This window comes from Cyanistes caeruleus, chromosome 1 (genome assembly GCF_971803275.1).
Source record: "Cyanistes caeruleus chromosome 1, bCyaCae1.hap1.1, whole genome shotgun sequence".
Taxonomy (NCBI): Eukaryota; Metazoa; Chordata; class Aves; order Passeriformes; family Paridae; genus Cyanistes; species Cyanistes caeruleus.
The window spans coordinates 129,785,694-129,804,340 of record NC_141701.1 but is presented as its reverse complement, the minus strand read 5'-3'; the positions used below and the strand labels follow the sequence as shown (position 1 = coordinate 129,804,340).

At 36.8% G+C, this 18,647-nt stretch overlaps 1 protein-coding gene across 3 annotated transcripts in view; it reads right to left on the bottom strand.

Moving 5' to 3' along the window:
- Positions 1-18,373, bottom strand: part of LOC111924210 (uncharacterized) — a 37,002-nt gene extending 18,629 nt beyond the window's left edge. The window contains exons 1-6 of one of the 3 annotated variants that reach the window (XR_015278119.1): positions 18,310-18,373; positions 13,597-13,631; positions 8,118-8,209; positions 5,551-5,668; positions 3,175-3,274; positions 1,919-2,057 (exon numbers count right to left, since the gene is read on the bottom strand). Coding sequence is in view for 1 of the 3 variants with exons in the window: in XM_086857875.1 (XP_086714001.1) it covers positions 5,551-5,668; positions 8,118-8,209; positions 13,597-13,631; positions 18,310-18,336 (272 nt within the window). In the remaining 2 variants the exon portion in view is untranslated. Of the gene's footprint in view, positions 1-1,918; positions 2,058-3,174; positions 3,275-5,550; positions 5,669-8,117; positions 8,210-13,596; positions 13,632-18,309 lie in introns of those variants that run through there. The other 2 variants (XR_015278120.1, XM_086857875.1) reach the window with 2 other exon arrangements.
- Positions 18,374-18,647: the final 274 nt, after the last annotated feature.

The following is an 18,647-nucleotide window of genomic DNA, read 5'->3' as shown; positions in this document are numbered from 1 at the left end:
TCACAGACGTCTCCCAGAATTTTCAGATTACACGGCAGTGTTTAAAATGCAAAATGGGAACATATCTCTCAGATAATCTGCACTAAATCATCAACTGCTGCGGCCATTAGAGTATTTCCATGTATATGGCATGGTCTGCTATTTCTGCTTGGATGTTTAAGGTAAACAGTCACAAAAAAAGTAGGTAGAGCTGTGTGACCTCCTTGTACACAACAACATACATTTAGTTTTAAGAAATTAGTGTTTCTACTGATGCTTGTGCCTGAGAACTGCTATTTATAGTGCTGTGAAGCAAAACTGACATTTTAAGTTGAGGCTCTAAATTCCTTCTTGGTGTAATATTACAATGTTTTGAGACTACACCAGAAACTAACACAGCCCAACAACAGAAAATTTCTATGTGCCACTTTGGGTTTGGAAATGTGTTGCAAAAAGAAAATGTCTTTCTTATTGCAGACTTTAATATCTCTCAGTGATGGTAATTAAAGACTTGATTGCACAGATACTTCATGCAAACAGCTCTTCCTCGGTCACATCAGTGATACCAACCAGATATAGGAATACAAAGATAAACTTGGGTAAAAACCACCCAAGGGAATAAAACCTGCAATATTTTTCCACATCAAAAATAGATTATACTTTTTAGAAAACTATAACAGGAAATCATCACAAACCAAAATGTGTGCACATTTGGTTGAAGACAACTTTCATTGAAAAGAGGAGGAAAAGAGAAGTGAAAATTGAACTTTGACAGGGGATGAAAGGGAAATCTCAATGACCAACACTGAAGCAAATAAAAATGCTAAGTGTAGCAAGTAAGCAGTATTAAAGTAGATGAAAATTAAATATGACAATACATATTTGGGAACAGTTATGAATGAGTCTAAAACTAAGAGTAAAATTTCTGGCATAAATTATAGTGGTGGTTCAGGAGCTTTACGTGAGTCCATGTTCCGCAAATCTCTCTCTAGAAGCTACCCTGCCTTTAAAGAGACTCTCACCACCCTGACAAAGGTTGCTAAACTCTGAAGGTAAGTCTGGGTAAAGACCTAAAGCAAATATATACTGCACACATAATAGAAGACAGCATAGAATCAGGGACTTTCAATTATAAATTGCCCCACCAAAAGTAGCTCAATGCACTGTGCAAATTTTGGAAGAACAGTAAAGAGTGAGCATTTACCACCTCAGACAGAAGTACCACGCATAGGGGAAAGAAAGTCTTTGCTAATGTCTGTGGGGACTAACATGTTCTCTGGGCTTATGCCACCTCATGTCCTCACAGGTATCTAGCTAGAGGAAAAAAACTATAGCAGCTCTGGCTCTTGGGGCTTCCCAGTCTCACAGAGAAGCTTCCTTCACTCACAGCTCTCCCTCAAATCAACTTGCAAATAAGCATGTGGGGAGCTCACTCCTCTGCATGGCCAAGTGAGATTAGAGACAGCATTTCATTTGTGCAGGCCTTTTGGCAAGCACCCACTGAAGTGAATGATTACACAGAAAGTCAGTTATTCTTCTGTTAAAATAAACTCCTTTTTTTAAAAGGAATCAACAAAGCAAATTTTCCATGAAGTCATTAAACAAATCTTAGTTTAAAAGAATTTATCAGCATTGAAGGATTCAAAGAAAGAGAAGACTTAGGGAAGCCATAGCCAGTTAAAAAAGAAGAAAAGAGAAGATAGAGGGGAGAAAAGGGAAACTGATTTTTTCTGAATGCTTTCCTTAAGCTGAAGAAGTCAAAACGATCATGAAGAAGAAAGGAAAAGTGTGGCATCTGCATTAATTGGCATTAAGCACTTAAAACAAGAAGCTTCAATAACTCTGCAAATTTAAATTTTTGAACTTCTCCTTTCTATCCTTCTTCATTGATATTCATAGGGCAGTAACCACTATTTGCAAACAAAGATAAAAAACAGTATTTACTCTTGCTGGAAAATGCAGCTATAATTTATTATGGATGCATTCAATTTACTGTGAATCACTTTGTAAAACTTTCATAATATAACCCAAATAAAAGCTAGACGAACAAGTAGTTGTGGTTTTTTTTGGTCCAGTCACTAAAGAAAAAGGAAAACAAAAGAAAATTAGTTGAGTTTGAATCAAAACAGACGTTTTGTGGTTTTTTTGAAAAATAGGAATTTTTTTTTAGAATCAATTTAATCTGTAAGGACTTTTGTTTTCATTTTAGAACCTTTATTTTTCTGTGAGTCATTATTAAATACTAAAGATAAGTTTATTTAACAAACATCAAAAGTAAACATTCTAACATTCCTAAATTTTTTTCTTCTTAAAATTCAGGAATTAAATTATTCTTTTTTTTTTAATATCAGATCTGTTTTACTCTTTATTTATCTGAATTTAACTGCAACTGATTCATACTTCTAAGCAATTTAGGTCCCTTAAAAATGATGGTTTGTACTATCACCCCAAAATCCACGCCATTTCAGTAAAACACAGGAGCTACTTCCTATTTGTTTGGAGTTCAAGTCTGCACCTGAAGACTCAGGATATATTTTGAAAATGAGTGTTTATTTGCTTGGCTTGGCCTGACTTTGCTTGGTTGAGTAAAACCAGGCCAAGTTCCAGTAGATCCTGGAGTGACTTATATGTTTGACTGGAAGCTGCTGAATGTCTTTCTGAGGGGTTTCATGCTGAGTGCTAAAATCTCTCAGCAAGTGAGAACAACTCCACCAGCCAGGTCTGCTGGCTCTGAAAGGTCCCAAGCACAGGACAAGTTCATGCAGTGCTTCTTGTAGGACAGACGAGATGGAAATTTACCACCTCAAATATCAGGATTCAGAGCTGGGCTATACCTACCAGAGGTGGCCTGATGAGAAGTCAGCTCATAAGGCTGATATTAGAGTGGGAAAAACAAGGGAAGGCATGCTGCTGGGAATGGATATCCCCCTCTGCCCCCAACACCTGCAAATGCTCCAGACATCTCAGCAGAAGCAAAGAGTTTGCAGGCTATGGAAGAGGGAAAGCAGGAATGGGCAGTGATGGTAGGTCCCTCCCAGGAATGTTTGGTTCCACATCCTGGCTCCAGCAGTGGCCAAGAGAGGCTGGGGAAGCATGTAAATGAGGACAAGCATGCAGTAATGTCCCCTGGCTTTGAGCACTCTATGAGCTGCAATATTTCCTGAGCCAAAAACAGCATCTCTGTGTTCTACATACCTCAACGGATTCTTCTTCTGTGGATTTATCTAATTCCTTCTGAAGCCATGTAAACTTCTGGCATCCTCAGATGCTTGTGCTAATGCCATCAAAAATATAACTATGAAATATAACTATGTGAAAAAACCCTGCTTTATTTTGTCAAACCTCCTACTCCATGCCCCTATTTGTGCTTCCTCCCTATTCATTATTCATAGATTTCTGTTCCCTCCTTCCTCAGTCACATCTTTTTCTACTCAGTGTACCAAGATTATGTAGTCAATCTTCATCTGGAAACTATTTCTTAGTTTTGAGCATCCTATCAACCTTTTCTAGCTCTGGTCTACCCTTTCTGAGAGGCAGGGGATAAGAACACATGCAGTCTTCAAGATATGTCTAATTCACAGACTTACAAAGTACTTTCTATCCTTCACTTACTAATTCCAAGTGTCAATTCCAGAGTCAGCCCCAGGTGCATCAGTTTACATCTTCCCACATGGATCTGCTATTTTTTCGTTCAGCCAGAACCTTAAGATACTTTCAAAACTACCCTGAGTTTCTAAAACTGTTTAATAAGACTGTGTCACCTCACCTTGTTGAGTCCCTTAACCAGACCTGTATGTATTTTAAAGCACAGAGTTCAGCAATGATCTCTGTGGGTTGCCACCCATCAACCAGGAAAGCAAACAAATCAACCTTTTGTTTTATTTTCTACCTCCAGACTTTCTATTTAGACATGCTAGGACATCTCCTTTTGTGCTACAGCACTTTATTTCCTTAAAAGTACTTGATGAGAGTTTTCTCAAAATATTTCAGGAAAACCCAGTATATATATCAAAAGGATTTTCCAGTCCAATGTGGACTGATTGTTGGCTGATTCTTTCAAAGAAATCTACAGTTTTTAAGAATAATTCCCTATGTAAACACAAAGCTTGGGTGCTACTAAGTAAATAATATGTAAATATGTTCACTGGTTCTGTTTTCTATGATAACAATTATATTTATATATGTTCATTGTTTCTATTCTTTATTATAGCTACCACCAATTTGCTAAATGCACTTGTCAGATTTACTAAGATTTATATATCTTCAACTCCTGCATCATCCTTTCTTCAAATTGCATCATTTTCTTTTTATGAACAAGGGGGAAGTTTTAGAAGACAGGATGCCAAAATTAATGGTTCACTCCATTCATAATTAATTTTCTATATAACTCTTAAGTGAGCACCACATGCTGTGTCTGATTTGTTACTATTTCTAATTAAAAAAACTCAAATTATTTCTAAATATTGTTACCCATTTTCTTCAAAGACCTCTTTTCTGCCAACACTTAAGTTTATAACAGATGAGATGTCCCATTAAAACATATTTTGGAGCAAGAATCCACCTCGCCTCCCACAGTGAATATAGCTTGAAACAGTTCATTTCTTTTTTCTGCCTTTATGGTTGCATCACAATGCTTTAAAAAGCACTTTAAACTCTTTTGCAAGAAGGTCACACCATTAACCAAGTCAGCTCAGTATTGCATTACTGTCATAATCTGCATTACTGTCATAAATTAATACAAAAAGGGGGGCAAGGAATATATAAGTTATCCCTCAAAAATAATTGTTTATTTCTCAACGTCTTATGATGAGCTGGATGATGGCAATCCTGATTTCACAGTATTTTTTTATCACATCAGAGCTATTTACACACAGCTGCCACAGAGAGCAGGAGGACAGGCCAACCTGCAGTGAAATATCCAGGAATGATTTATGGAGCGCAGTGCACTCTCCTCAATATCCTTCTCCTCCTCCTTCTTTGGAGGGAGTACTGACAATGGCTTCTTGCTAGTCAAGCAAAACTGGTGTTGTATCTTTTTTACCTTCTCCAAAGCATTTGTGAACTCTGAACCACAATCTGGCCCCTTTTTGTTTTATATGCATAATATGACAATTCAGTATAAACATCCCTGTCTCTAGTAAGCTCTGTTTAAGATATAAAATGGGGTAAAAGAATAGATTAGATACTGCTGAACCTAACTTGAAGTTGTATTTAAGTTAAACATTAGTGAAATCAGAATCCTTTATTTGGAGCAGGAGTTGATAAATAAAGCAAAAAGGAATGACGAAAAGTAGATTCAAATAAGTGATGCCTACACATATTTTCTTAGGCAAGTGTGTTTTCCACCACTCAGAGCCAAAGGCCTTTCCTCTCTCATCAAGGCTGTCACAGGAAAGGAACCTGGCTATGTGAACTAGAATGATGCATTGCCCAATCTGAACATTTTGGGGAGGGATTCTGAGGTGGTCAAAGCCTTCTTGCCATAGAAAGGTCAGGCAGTGACATGAACTGGCGTTGTGTCTGACAGCCGTAGCTCCTGCGTAGCTTAGGCATAGAAATGGCTCTTCATACCTTCCATCTAAAGCTCTTCTGAACGAGGATAACAGCTTGACAGTGAAGGAAGGTGTTTTCCATTGTGGGTCTAAGGCAATCCCAAATTTGGTCATTCGTTTTAAGGTCTGAGTTTTGGCTGAAAGTCAAGAAAGATCAAGTGAAAATGTTTTTAGCATAAGGCCTTTCAGGGGAAAATGCTGATCTAGTTATCTACCTATAGAACAGTAAGTTACATCATTTTTCTTTTTAAAGAAAACCCTAGAAGGCTTATAAACTGTCAAAACTTTTTTTTTTTTTTTTTTTACTTTTTTTCCACATTTTTTTTAATTTTAAATGTGGAGTTAGTTGGAGTTACTTAAGTATTAAAACCTAAAGATCTAAAACCTATAAGGTCAGAACTGAAAGCAGGAATGGTGAACCTATTGCAATATTTCAGCTAGTGCACTCTGATTACTCATTAAATGACATTATTCCTGTTTATAAATGCATTTTGATTTTTCAATCTGTTTTTAGACATGAAAAAATAGTGGAATATTTTGAAATATTTTTTCAAATATTTTGAAATAGTGGAATTCCACAGAGCAGGCATATTAAATTGATTCTCTTCCCAATTCCAGCTATAACCTAAGTTCAGAATTGTTCATTATCCTGTGCTGGTTTTGGCCACAGATTAACAAGTCATATAGAGCAGAGGACAGATTTGGACTTGGGGCATTTTGACAGGTAGGAAATACACAAACCCTTATAAAAGAATCCTGAAGCTGAACCTCGAAGTGATGCACACTGAAGCGTGTATTGTTGTGTGCTCACAGCATGCTGGTATCTAACTTTATTTAAATTCAGGAGCCAAAATGTGACCTTGATGAATTGGGTGGAAGTTTCGCTAGAAAGTTAGGTGGGACCTGGACCTGACCTCAAATTTCTGCATAGAAGTGGCATTGATTTGAGGGTTTGCATCAGCAACACATGTTTTATCAAAGCATCCTATCTCACTTTCATCCCACTGCTGCTGCCCCTGCTGTTACCATGCTGACCCCTTGTTCACACCACAATATTGGTTCCCTCTGAAATTGAGATTTGAGCTCAGGATTTTACTGATAACTTTCAAGGTTCTTCAAGCCTTGACCCCTCTGTTCTTGCACAACCTGGTCCACATTTCTGCTTCCTTTCGTAACCTACTTTCTGTTTCTCATTTATCTCCGCTCTCCTATCACTTTTTAAGTTGACTGTGTTAAAATGCAGTGCTTTTGCAGAATTGACCCCAGTGTGGTGGAACTCCATTCCTCTTGATATCTATAGATTTGGGAGATAAATTCCACCCCCTCTACCTCTCCAAGATTTCGATGGCCTGTCTCATAAGGTACAAAGTGTGGTCAGGCCATGTGACAGAGCTTTCATTTCCCCCAGACCACCTCCCTCTTCAATTTTTTAAAGTTAAGGTCAGACTATGTAAAAGAATCAGAGCTCACAGCAGAATAATTGGAGTCATCTGAGACTCACACAAAGGTCATGTAGGTTAGTGCTTTTGAGGAACCTGTGATAAGGCAGTGGCTGAGAGGGATTTGTGATCCAAGCCAATATTTCTGCTTAGTGTAATTTATGGGAGAATTCTAAACAAATTCTAATAGGGACGAAACACCTTTTTCTGTGCCTCTTATCATAAACTTTATGAGTGTTGTGTGCAATATTGGACCTGCAAAGTTCACATCTGCTTGTTTTCCTGAAATATATTGTTACTACCTCTCTGCTACTGAAAGCTTTCTTCCCACATAAATAACTTGAAGACATTTCAAATACCTTTAAGAATTCATTCCTCCTTTAACATATTGCCTTTTAGAAGAGCATGCTTTGATTTTGAGAGACATATGAATTAACTGGGAAAATTATAATTGCAACATTGTATCAATTTAATTTAGAAAAATCCTTTGGCTTTTACTCATATAATTCTGTATTTCAGAATACCTGTAAACAGTTGCACTGCTCACAGGTTTCCTTAACTAAAAAAGGAAAAAATATCCTTTCATATTTTTCCCATATAATAACAATTTTTTCATTACTGTTCCAGGCTAGTTTTATCTTGTTTGTGAATTTTATGGTGATAAGAATTAATCACACCAGTCAGGCATGTTTCTTTATAAAGGTGTTTCTTCCTGTGAAGTGTTGTTTACATCACGGCAGATTCCTGAATGAGATCTCCAGTATGCTTAGCACTGAAGGAGGCTGAAGAAGATTTTGTAAATAACTCAATTATTTCTTTTTGGTAAGCAAGACTTAAAAATCCATAAGAACAAACTCTAAGACGGTCTACAGTGTTCTGCTGCTGCCCTTACCAAAATGCAGTTTTCTGTATTTTTGACCAAACTCCATAGAGAGAAGGTTTTAATATAGGTCAGGAATGAAGTATATGACTTGTGGGGCTAAATTTCTATGGACAGGAAGTGGAGACCCTGGTGTGGATGAAGAATTTGACCAGATTATCTTGGGGGTTTGTAAAAACATACGAACAAGAAAAGAATACATTTGTGCTCTAACCTTCTCTTAGAAATAACAGTGTGCTTTTCTTTCTGTCAGTGAACACTTCTCACCTGATGCCAACTTGTCATCATATAAATCAACTTGAGACGTCACAGAGCAAACAGAGAAAACTTTATCTCTTGCATTCAGACTTATTGGAACTCTGAAAATAATAAAAAGCAATAAAACGTAATCTCTATTTTGCAAAAACAGAATTCAAACCTCTGTTTCGGCATTTTTTAGAACTCAAGCAAAATAGCACTTTCAAGGGTATATTTGGAAAAATCAGCACTCTTTCATTCTATTTGCAGTTCACCTTTCCAGCTGTGCAGTGCCCTGACTTGTGTGTGCCATTTCAGGGCAGACAAATGTCCACAGTGATACAACAAAGCTCAAACTTGCATTGAACTTTATCAATTTGTGAAGTCTCCCAGGCTCGGGTGATTTGGACCTTTCAAAGAACCATTCAGTTAAGCCCTGTCTTGGCAAGAACAAATACTTGATAAATGTTTATCTCTTCATGCCACACTTCTCTCCTAAGCTGACTGCCATGTCATCAAAACTTCATCAAAAGTTCCACCCAAAAATGGAAGGAATTCAGAAAAGTGACTATATCAAAAACATGTGGTGTTTTGATAAAGAGAATGATTCTTCACCAGTCCCTCACAGTAGGACTTTACTTTACAAGAAGAATGAAGCACAGCTTCCAAAATCTGTTTTCTGCATATTTTACAGACCTTTTCAGTGATGCAGGATTGTTGGGTTTGCTAACCAGCAAATATATGAGTTGTAAACATTCCTCAGGAGTGCAGCGTCCCACAGCATTAGAAAAGGAATTCTTTTCCCCCACTCTTCTCCAGATCTTCTGAAGTGTAACAGATGGTTGTTATTATTTCTCCTTTTGGTTTCTATCCCTTTTATCTTTACCCAAAGTATTTCACCACCGCACATTTGCACTGTCAAATTGCACCATGGTGGAATTATGCACACTTCTGGAATGTGGAGTGATCTCTTCAGTTCTTCAGCTTTCCTACCACTTCCAAATAACTCCTCACTTTTGCTGACATTCTGCTTCTGAGAATTATCTTACAAATTACATACTTTCTCATTCACCCTAAATTAGAGTCTCTGCCATCTAGAGCAGCTTTCAGTTGTACTGTTGTTTTTTCCTTACTTTTCATTTCAAAACATCTGGATATTAAAATACTTGTAATACAGTGTCCTTTGCCAAAAATTTGGTACCAGAGAGCATCTCAATCTGGACAAAAGGCATGATCCCACAGTACTTCCAGCACTATGTCACCACCATGTTTGTCATTGCTTTGGTACCTTGTTTTCTTCCTCCAGACATAATCCTGCAGATCTGAATTTTTTTCAGACATAGCATTCACACTTTCATTTCCCTTTTTATGAGATCATGACTGTCTCCTAAGGAAACTATCTCACCCTTCATTTTCATACAGGCTCTTCAAACAGTAAGATACCTTTTAATTGTTATCATATTGTATGATATGTATTTTAAAATTAACATTACTATGGAAAAAAAAAATTAATGAAATCTGTGGACTGTACCTAACTCCCCTTCAAAAAAAAAATCAACTGGCATTCAATTAGTTAAACCATTGGTGTCCATTTATACTACTCTACTATAATGAGGTACTATTTGTTGTTGGACTCATTTGTTCTGTCTGGCTATGATTAATTTCACAAACTTCATCATTATTCAAACAGATCTTCCATACTGTACATAGGCTTAATATTGTACTCTTATCAGACCTGTTAAAGAAGTTAATGTATTTGAGCACGAATATTCTCTATCAGTTGCATTGACACTCCAAGACCATTAATTCTGAGAAACAAAGCAAGACACATTTTACTCACATCTTACACTCTTCTGAAGATAAACATGCTTATCAAAATTCTTGTTATGGTTTGTGTTTATGGGATGGGGTTAAAGAAATGAAAACTTAACTTTGAAAAAACAATTTCTTCAGAATGCTTTATCCCACTTGTGGTCCCAAGAGCTATGCCTTCAACGTGCTTGAAAAGATTTCTGTAAGGGCAGCAGGAGCAGGAGTTTTAATTTGAACAAAACAGGTATTATAGAAGGAGCCGCATATGAAAGCAGCAAGAAGCCTTCGATGTTCAAGAAGCCTTTATTATCTTCCTAAGGGGCCTGTTTAGCTCTGGCTAAAGTTACAAGAAGTAATTTATATACATTTAGTCTTCTTTATTTTCTTAGAAATAATTATTTTTTCCTGTTGCATTTCTTTTGTCTGTTGCTACTTTCTCCCTAGCGCAGTTTAACCTCTTTGTAACATATAGTAACAAAACATTACTTGCAACATTAATTTCAAAGACGTATCTCAACCACCTTTGAAGATGGCTTCAGTTCAGTTTCTGCAGCATTTCTCCCCCACTGTGATTTCCCCCCAAATTTAGTTAGCTATTTTTATCAAAGAGGAGTGGAACTGCTGACAGTACAAAAAGCAGAAAAGGCAGGGTCTCACAAATGTAAAAAGGAGCAGATAAGTGATGACAGCCTGATTTGTGGGTTATTGTAAATTGTATACACTTCTGCTGGAAATAATGTCTCTATCTAATATGTATCAGAACATCCTTGCTACTCTATCTTTACTTACACAGTTCAAATGTCAATCTGATTACCTCAATAAAGTGCCAAGGTGGCAGGAAAAAGAGGCATCTAGAAATGGTCTCAAATCAATGAATTGATGTGAAACTTAGATTTAAAAATTAGATAATCAAGAGATGGCTGGATTATTTGTGTGATTAATCTCTCACTGAAATTGGGAAGCCAAGAGCAGAATGTAATGAGTGGGAATCCCTAAACTGAATGACCTCCTAAGCAATTCATAGAGCACCATATTATAGGAAAGGAGAATATTTTTTCCCAAAGTTGTCAGCCTTCTGTGCTCAGCTCAAGTTTGCAAAAAGAAGCTGGGCATTTTCTCTTTCTTACACTTCTTTCAATAACACACAATGCTTCTGTAAATCAAAATTCCCTCTTTACTTTGATACTGATTGAAGCAGAATATGATCTAGTTTCCTTTTGCTCTAGTAAGCTGGTTTAGATCTGCTGCACAGAAATCAAACCATAAAAATGTGGTTTTGTCAGTTTTATGCAAGTAGCCAGGACTGAAAGACATGTGGGGTCAAAGGCTGAAACACTTTCAATTCATCATCCAGCCCTACTTCTCAAGTATTTGGCTGTTCAATTTTGCAAGCACAAGACAGCAATTATATGTGGAAATTGAGAAATTAGAACTCTTATCAAGCTCAGGTATTTGTATAAGGGCACAGTTTCAGGGGGAAAGAAAAAAAAGAAAAAAAAGAAAAAAAAAAAAAAAAAAAAAAAAAAAAAAAAAAAGGTGTGTGTAAGGTCACACACAAAGACTACAATGTAGTTTGAAAGTGTCCCTGAAAAATAGAGAATCTGTTAAATGTTTGCTGACCAGAACCCCTATATCTGGGTGGGGGGGAATGACAGTGGTTCTTAAAACTGCCCTCAAAAAACATAAGCATTTCTCCATCATTTTATGGATAATGAACTTGAACTTTGGTTTTTTGCATATGTGGCCTCTGAATATTTCCAAGAATTATTATTATCCACCTCCATACAGTTATAAAGTGAAAAGCACTGAGCTGAACATTCCACAAGCATATATAATGAGTATTTAAGCTCTGAAAATTGTGTTCATTACAAACAACTAGGTTTTGCCACATTTAAAATCATAATCTTGATATGGAGCTTGATTTTCAGAATAATCTCATTTTGTATTCATAAGAAACTGCTGCAATTTTCCAAGTAAAAATTTGCACAAGTCTGTTATTCCATGACTGAAGGAGGCTTCCAAAAATCAAAAGCAAAAGAAGGGCTCACGTGTAGATAAGGAGATTGCAACTATCCTTTTCTACTTCCATTTCTTCTTCTTTCAGTGTCAGCTTTCTCACTCTTCCCTTGATCCATAGATGAAGCCAACTTGCAAAGTTTTCCCCCTACTCAGATATGAATGACCATCCCCATGAACAAATAATCCTCAGAAAAAACAGGATACAGTTCGTACAGATTGAAAGCCAGGTTTTTAACCAGGGACACAGCATCCCCAATTCATCAAAGCCTCAATTCCTCTTAGCAAAATTGCAGCAAATTTGGACCTTGCAATTTCATTTATTAATTTATTTATATTTATTAATTTAGACCTTGCAATTTAAACAAGATCTTGCAAATTCATTCAGCAATGCTTGCTGAAAGCTGATGAGCTCTTTCTAAAGACAAAAAGACAGGTAGATACTTATAAGCTAATTGTTTCTCTACTAATCTTCAGAATACATGTTATGGCCTGGTGGAACATAGCAAACCTTTTAATAGGAGCTGTAAAACCCCAAAACTTTTAATGCCTAAAAACCCAACTAAATGCCTTTAAACCCATCTAAAAGACCTCCTTTTGGATAAGCAAATTTTCTGTGGGATGTGAATTTTAAGAGCTGAGTCTCACTTTCTGGAAAGTTAAATTATGCATGCTAAGTTTGCTTGTAGTGACTGAAGCCAGTGTCCATATTCTGTCTCATACACTGCCTGTGCAAAGCAGGAACCACAGCATTGCTCCTGGCTTTCTTTTTCACTGTCAATATCACTCTCTTGGAAAGCTGGGATGAAAACTGTTGCTACAGTGATTTGGGGATGGATGGTGACTTAAATAGAAATAGTTACAATTAAGTCTGTTTACAAAGTGATTGTGCACAGCTGACTAGGAAGGGCTGTCACTGGCCCTCAGAAAGAACTGAAAGTCAGTTCCAAAAAGAAAACTTGAGAATACTTTGAGGTTTAGCAAACACACATTATTTTTTAACTATGTTTATACATTAGAAGCAGTGTTCACATAGAGGTAGGACAATGCCCTACTTTTGTATCAGCAAAAAGTCTCAACATAGTACTACAACTACAATCAAAATCCCCTCTGCCAATGCTACTTCTTTCACTCAGGGCCCATGTTTAAGGAATACCATCATAAGACACCTGGCAATATTAACTGTGTCTGCCTTACATGAATTATGCCAACAAAACCTTTTACATTTCCTTGACTCCTGAAGAATGGCAGAGGAAGGATTCCTCTAGAAAGGAAGGTAAGTATTTGTCTAGCATCCATCCATGCTGCAATGAAGAGTGGGACAATTTGTCTCCAGAGAAGGCACAAATCAGGCTGGTTTTAGTCTCTTATCCAAGTTTATACTGACTGTCCTGCTGCAGAGCATCCCTCCAGCCACATGTACCCCAAAATGTAAATTCAAGGGCAGAAATAGTATTTTACAAAAGGAAGCAAATTTCCACTGCACTTTCGAATAATGAAAATTTAAGTAGCAAGGCTACTCAATTACAATAGTAGTAACTGGAACATAAGTGAAAGCTTAAGAGCAGTTTGGATACTTATCCTCCAGGGCTCCTTCAGACTAATTTGCTGAGGGAGTAGCATGATGCTTTAAAGGTAATTATCCTGGTAAAAAATGGTGATAAAAGTTTCAGCTACTTGCCTTGCTTTTTCAGCTTCGTATTTCATTTTGGATATCTGAGGTACAGTGAAAGCAAAGACAAAGAGAAGATGAAAATACTTCCATTACTAGAAGAATATTTATTTTAGTCATCTTGATTAGCCTTAGCTGTTATGTCAAACAATTTTTATTCTGTTTATGAAATAACACACCTCTATAGGCCAGGTGTTCAAAATGTGCCTCAATTCAGTGCCTAGTTATTTGAAGCAAAATCTCTTGCATGATTCCTTTTTCCTGTTAGCAGTTGAGAGCAGAAGTAATTTAAATGGCCTTTACATCAATCAGGTTATTAAAAATCAAAAAAAAATTAAAAAAGCAGCGGAAAAAAAGCAGGCACAAATGGAGCACAAGAGTTCTGGGTTTAAGAGCTGTTTGTTAACACAAACAGTGGCTGACAGAAGAGCACATGCAAATGTGACTTGGGCATATATGAATGGGGATCACATTAAGTGTCTGAAAATTTGACCTTCACTAAATTTGAATACTTCTTTCTTATGCTACCTGAACAATGTTGTACTTGTTACATAGTATCAACCTAGATTTAATGGTAACTGTGCCTGATAGTTTAGGTATTTTTATCTCTCAGAGCTCTAGATTTAGGGCTAAGTCAATGCCAATTGCTGTGGATCCTTCAACTGTACTGGAAATCTCCAATGAATATTTTTCCCTCGTTCAGTGAATATTCTCCCCTCATTACACACAGTGAAATTCCATTGATATCAATACTGGTTTGGTGTGTAGAATACACAATACAGATCTGTACTGAAGTTCAAGAATCACAATTTTGCTATCTGTATTAAATTTCAGCTCTTTTATTGATTCTTTTTCTGCCCACTCTCCTCAAGGATAAAAGTAAATTGCTTGCAGGCTTCATTATGAAATTATAAATTGAGGGCAAAAGAAAAAATCAGTGATGAAACCTGTAGTGATTGATATGCCAAACAAACAAACATCACAAATTTCCATATGTGTTATTTGCTCATTTTGTAACAGACACTGAAAAATAGCCTTTAAAATGTAAAAGTGAAATATTGTCTATTATTGTCTAATATACTAGGGAATAGAATCCACAAGTTTAAATCATTAAACTGTAATTATACCCTGAACATTGGAAGGATTTACAGTAAAAATATCAAGTTGAGATTAAGTCAATAAAATTAATCACTCGTAACCCTGAAGGAGCAAAAGGTTTGAAAACTGCTACAAAATTGAAAGCTAGCATGAGCAAAGGGACTCAGGGAATTCATTTTAATTTACCACAGCCAAGTTCAAATACAAGCTGTTCTTTGTTATCCAACCTGAGGTATTATTTTTCATACAGACACTCACATCTGACCAAGCCATAATCACATACTGTAGAGTTTTCTTTATCTGATTGTAGAAGTTTCCTGTTTTTGCTGTATATGAACAATGAACTGCACATGGATGGGGTGGTGCCACAGAGTGGACTCCATTCTGCTCACCTAACCACTTCTATCAGTCTATTAAGTGCCTTAAAGCTGGGACTTGAGCAATGGATAGTAAAGTCAGTCTTCAGTCACTACTGTCTCTCTCTCTCTCTCTCTCTTACATGGGCCTAACAAGCATTTTATATTGTGAATTCTTTGCTTTTCTAGCAGCACTGTTAGCTCTTCTGCAGTGGCCTAAGAGAAGGTTGTGAATTGCAATAACTTTTTCTCTCTCATCTGGGTTTAATGATTGACCATCCTGTCTAAAACAGTACCTCTCCACCCCAAAAGGAATGTACTGCCCATGAGAAACTGTGAACAGCAAATGTAGCCATTTCCCTTCCATGCTCTGATGATGGGCAGAGACTTCTCAGCAGAAATTATCTAAGAAATGAGGCATGAGTATAAAAGGTTGAGAAGAACATAGGAAAGGTTGTGTTAAGGACATGAAATCAACCCTCTAAGAAGCAATTTGTAATTTGAATAGAACATGTTTTTGCTTTTGGATCTGAAGTGACCTGGTACATCCACTCTGAAAGTCAAGACATGTCTGTGAACTGTGAGACTGTGCACCATTATAGCTGAATTTTAATTTGGCTACAGAGATTTAGGTTCTTCCTGTAGCCTCAAGAAAATTAAAACTAATTAGTGAGATCCCTTTTGCTGCAGTGTAGCATCTCTATTCACTTCAGATATTAGCCATCTGATTTTACAGCTACAAAAGTGGGGACAGCTGTGTTTGAAGACTTGGAAGTAATGGAGAGAATTGCTTAATACATGATGTAAAGTAACACTTCCAAGTGAAATCAACCAAAGTTCAAAGATTTTTTTCCAATGAGTGCTTTGAAAAACTACCAATTCAGGAACTATTTATGTTACCAGAAATAGTGAAGTAGGGGCTGCATGAAAAAGTACATATGCCATTGCCCATTCATAAGAAAAATCAAACATCATAGCCAGTATTTGCAGTGAAACAGTTTCAGTGAGAATATAACTTGTGACAGTGCAGCTCCACACGATCTGCCTGACATGGATTTCTTTCCAGAATATTTGCAAGAACTCGCTGAAACCTTTGTTTATTTATAAGATTTCCACCAATGCTAGTTTAAATAGACATTTTTTAAAAAATATTTCCAGAAACATATAGCGACCATCTGCAGGCAAGTTTATTTCTGAAAAGACATTTATGAATTTACATCCAACATAAATAAAGAGCTGTTAGGCAATTAAGCTGGGAAATGTGCATTTTTCAGACAGAAAATAAACATTTGTTTCCAGCCAGTTGATGTACAAGTACCACAATTTAAAATGTGAAAACATAACTTTCTGCACCCAGTGTTGGGACTGACTTTCTGCTTTAAAAACAGAATGTCTAAGTGTTCTTGATTATACTATTTTTTTAATTCTTCTCCATGTGGAAGATGCTAATCTTCCACATGATTTAAAAGTGATCTTCACTCACAGCCTTATTCTTACCATATATGCAAGACCTTCTTAATGAGCTGTGCCCTGCCACACTTTTTCAGGTAAATGCCTGCTTCAAGTCAAAGAATTCTGCTTGACTGTCCTTGAAATAGGACCTAAGGAATTATTTACTTATCACCTAGGAATATAGGTGAAAATGTAACTTTATTTTAAGCCACAAATTCTTAGGTGGAAAGCACTGAAGAGTACTATAGTTTTGTATCAGTCACTCTATTGTAAAGATAATTTTGCTACCAAGCCCCAGTTTTCAGCTAGAACCTTTGGCCTGAAACATTTTTCCCTTGTTTCCATCCTCATTGATATTCCCTATATTTTATACTCTACATACTTGAAGAACATCCAGCTATTCCTTCAGATAAACAAGACTTAAAATAATGTAACAATACTTATTTAGCCAAAGATCTGACAAGATATCTTTGGAAAAGGTTAGGCAGAAACTATTTGGCTTTAAAATACTACATGTAGCATCAGTGTAGCTCCTTATGAGGAAGCTGATAAATTTTTTTGATAGAAGAGTCATGAAAGAAAAGAATGAGATAGTTACAAGCCATACTATTTTCTAAGGTATATATAAGGTCTTGGTCCAGCATCAGATCAGAAGATGGCTTTCCATATCTGTGTGAAATCCCACTCATGTTATTAACAGAAAACTCCATTGAGTAATTTCTTAAAATTAGTCTTAGAGTTACACAGGCTTAAGTATTCTTCTGGGACTACAAAATGAATGGCCAATGAGGAATGTGACACAAGGCTGTTAATTTTTCATTCACCTGAACTAAAACTGCATGCCTTATGCACTTGAAAAATGAGGTGGCACAAGTATACTGGTCTTGCTAAAGAAAAGAAAAGATAACATAGGTCTTTGGAAAATTACTTTCTTGTAAATAATACCTACTGATTCCTCTTATGCTCTAAGCCATTAAAGCTGAGAAGAATACAAACATTACAAGTTTTTTGACAGTAGAATTTGGGTGTGGTTCCCTGACCTGCTCATGGAATAAAAATGTGTTCGGAAAGAGTGAGCTAATGGTTCCTAAGCTGTTCTGCCCCACTCCCTGAAATTTCTAACAGCATTAGTTGCTCATCCACTTTATTTAATCTTCATAGCATTAATTTTCACCCACACTAATATTTATATAATCTTTGGTATTTACCTAGTTTTACTTTACATTTTGTTTTAGAGAAAGGAATAGATGTGTTGGGCAGGTCAATCAATGTTTGTGGCATGGTCTAGGATGATCTAAATGCACACTCTGGCTACACAAGTCCCTGTACAGCTGCTGAGTGTCACGATCAGGAAGTTAAATAAGAATAAACATCTTGCTATACCTGCCCTGTATATTAGGGTTACGCACCCTAACTAGTAAAAATTCTTGACCATCAGAAGGAGGAGTCTGTGTTATCTGGGTTTGGGTTTATGTGGTACATTTTTATATTCTTAATGTTCACATTTTCATGGTACTCATCACAGCCTCAGCTAAGGGTCAGGATCCTTCTGCTAGATACTGTACAAGAACATTCCTGTCCAAAAGGACTTAGTAAAGGAAAAAGTGGAAAATGGATACACTTTGTCAGAGAGGGGCACAGAAACACCAAAACCAGTAGGAGGCTATTTGCTCACTACACACAGAACAAAACTAGCAAATCTGTTTCAAGTGTTGTCTAACTTCTGCTCTCCATTCCCTCGAAGTACTGAGAGGCATGCAAAGTAACCCTGTTGTTGCAAGTGACATGCACCACTGACTGAATTTGCACCCCTTACCTCTGGTCTCTGCACCATGGAAACCATATGCTGTGTATGTTTGGAGAGAATGGCAGTGCTGCAATAATAGGTGGAATCCAAATCCCAGTTCTAAAGCCCGTGCACTGCAACACAAAGACTTCCTGTGACAGAAAGTCTCCTAGAGACACCTGAGAGTGTTCAGGTAGTAGGACACAGAGTCCTACCACCTGAGAGATCTGCAGATAAAGATGATGGAGGCATCACTCCAACCCAGAAACTGAGACAGCTGTATCCTTCCTGTAAACTATGGTAGTACCTCACAACCTTCAGTCTCCATTATCATCAAAGAAGAATTTACTCCATGTCTGTGCAAGCAT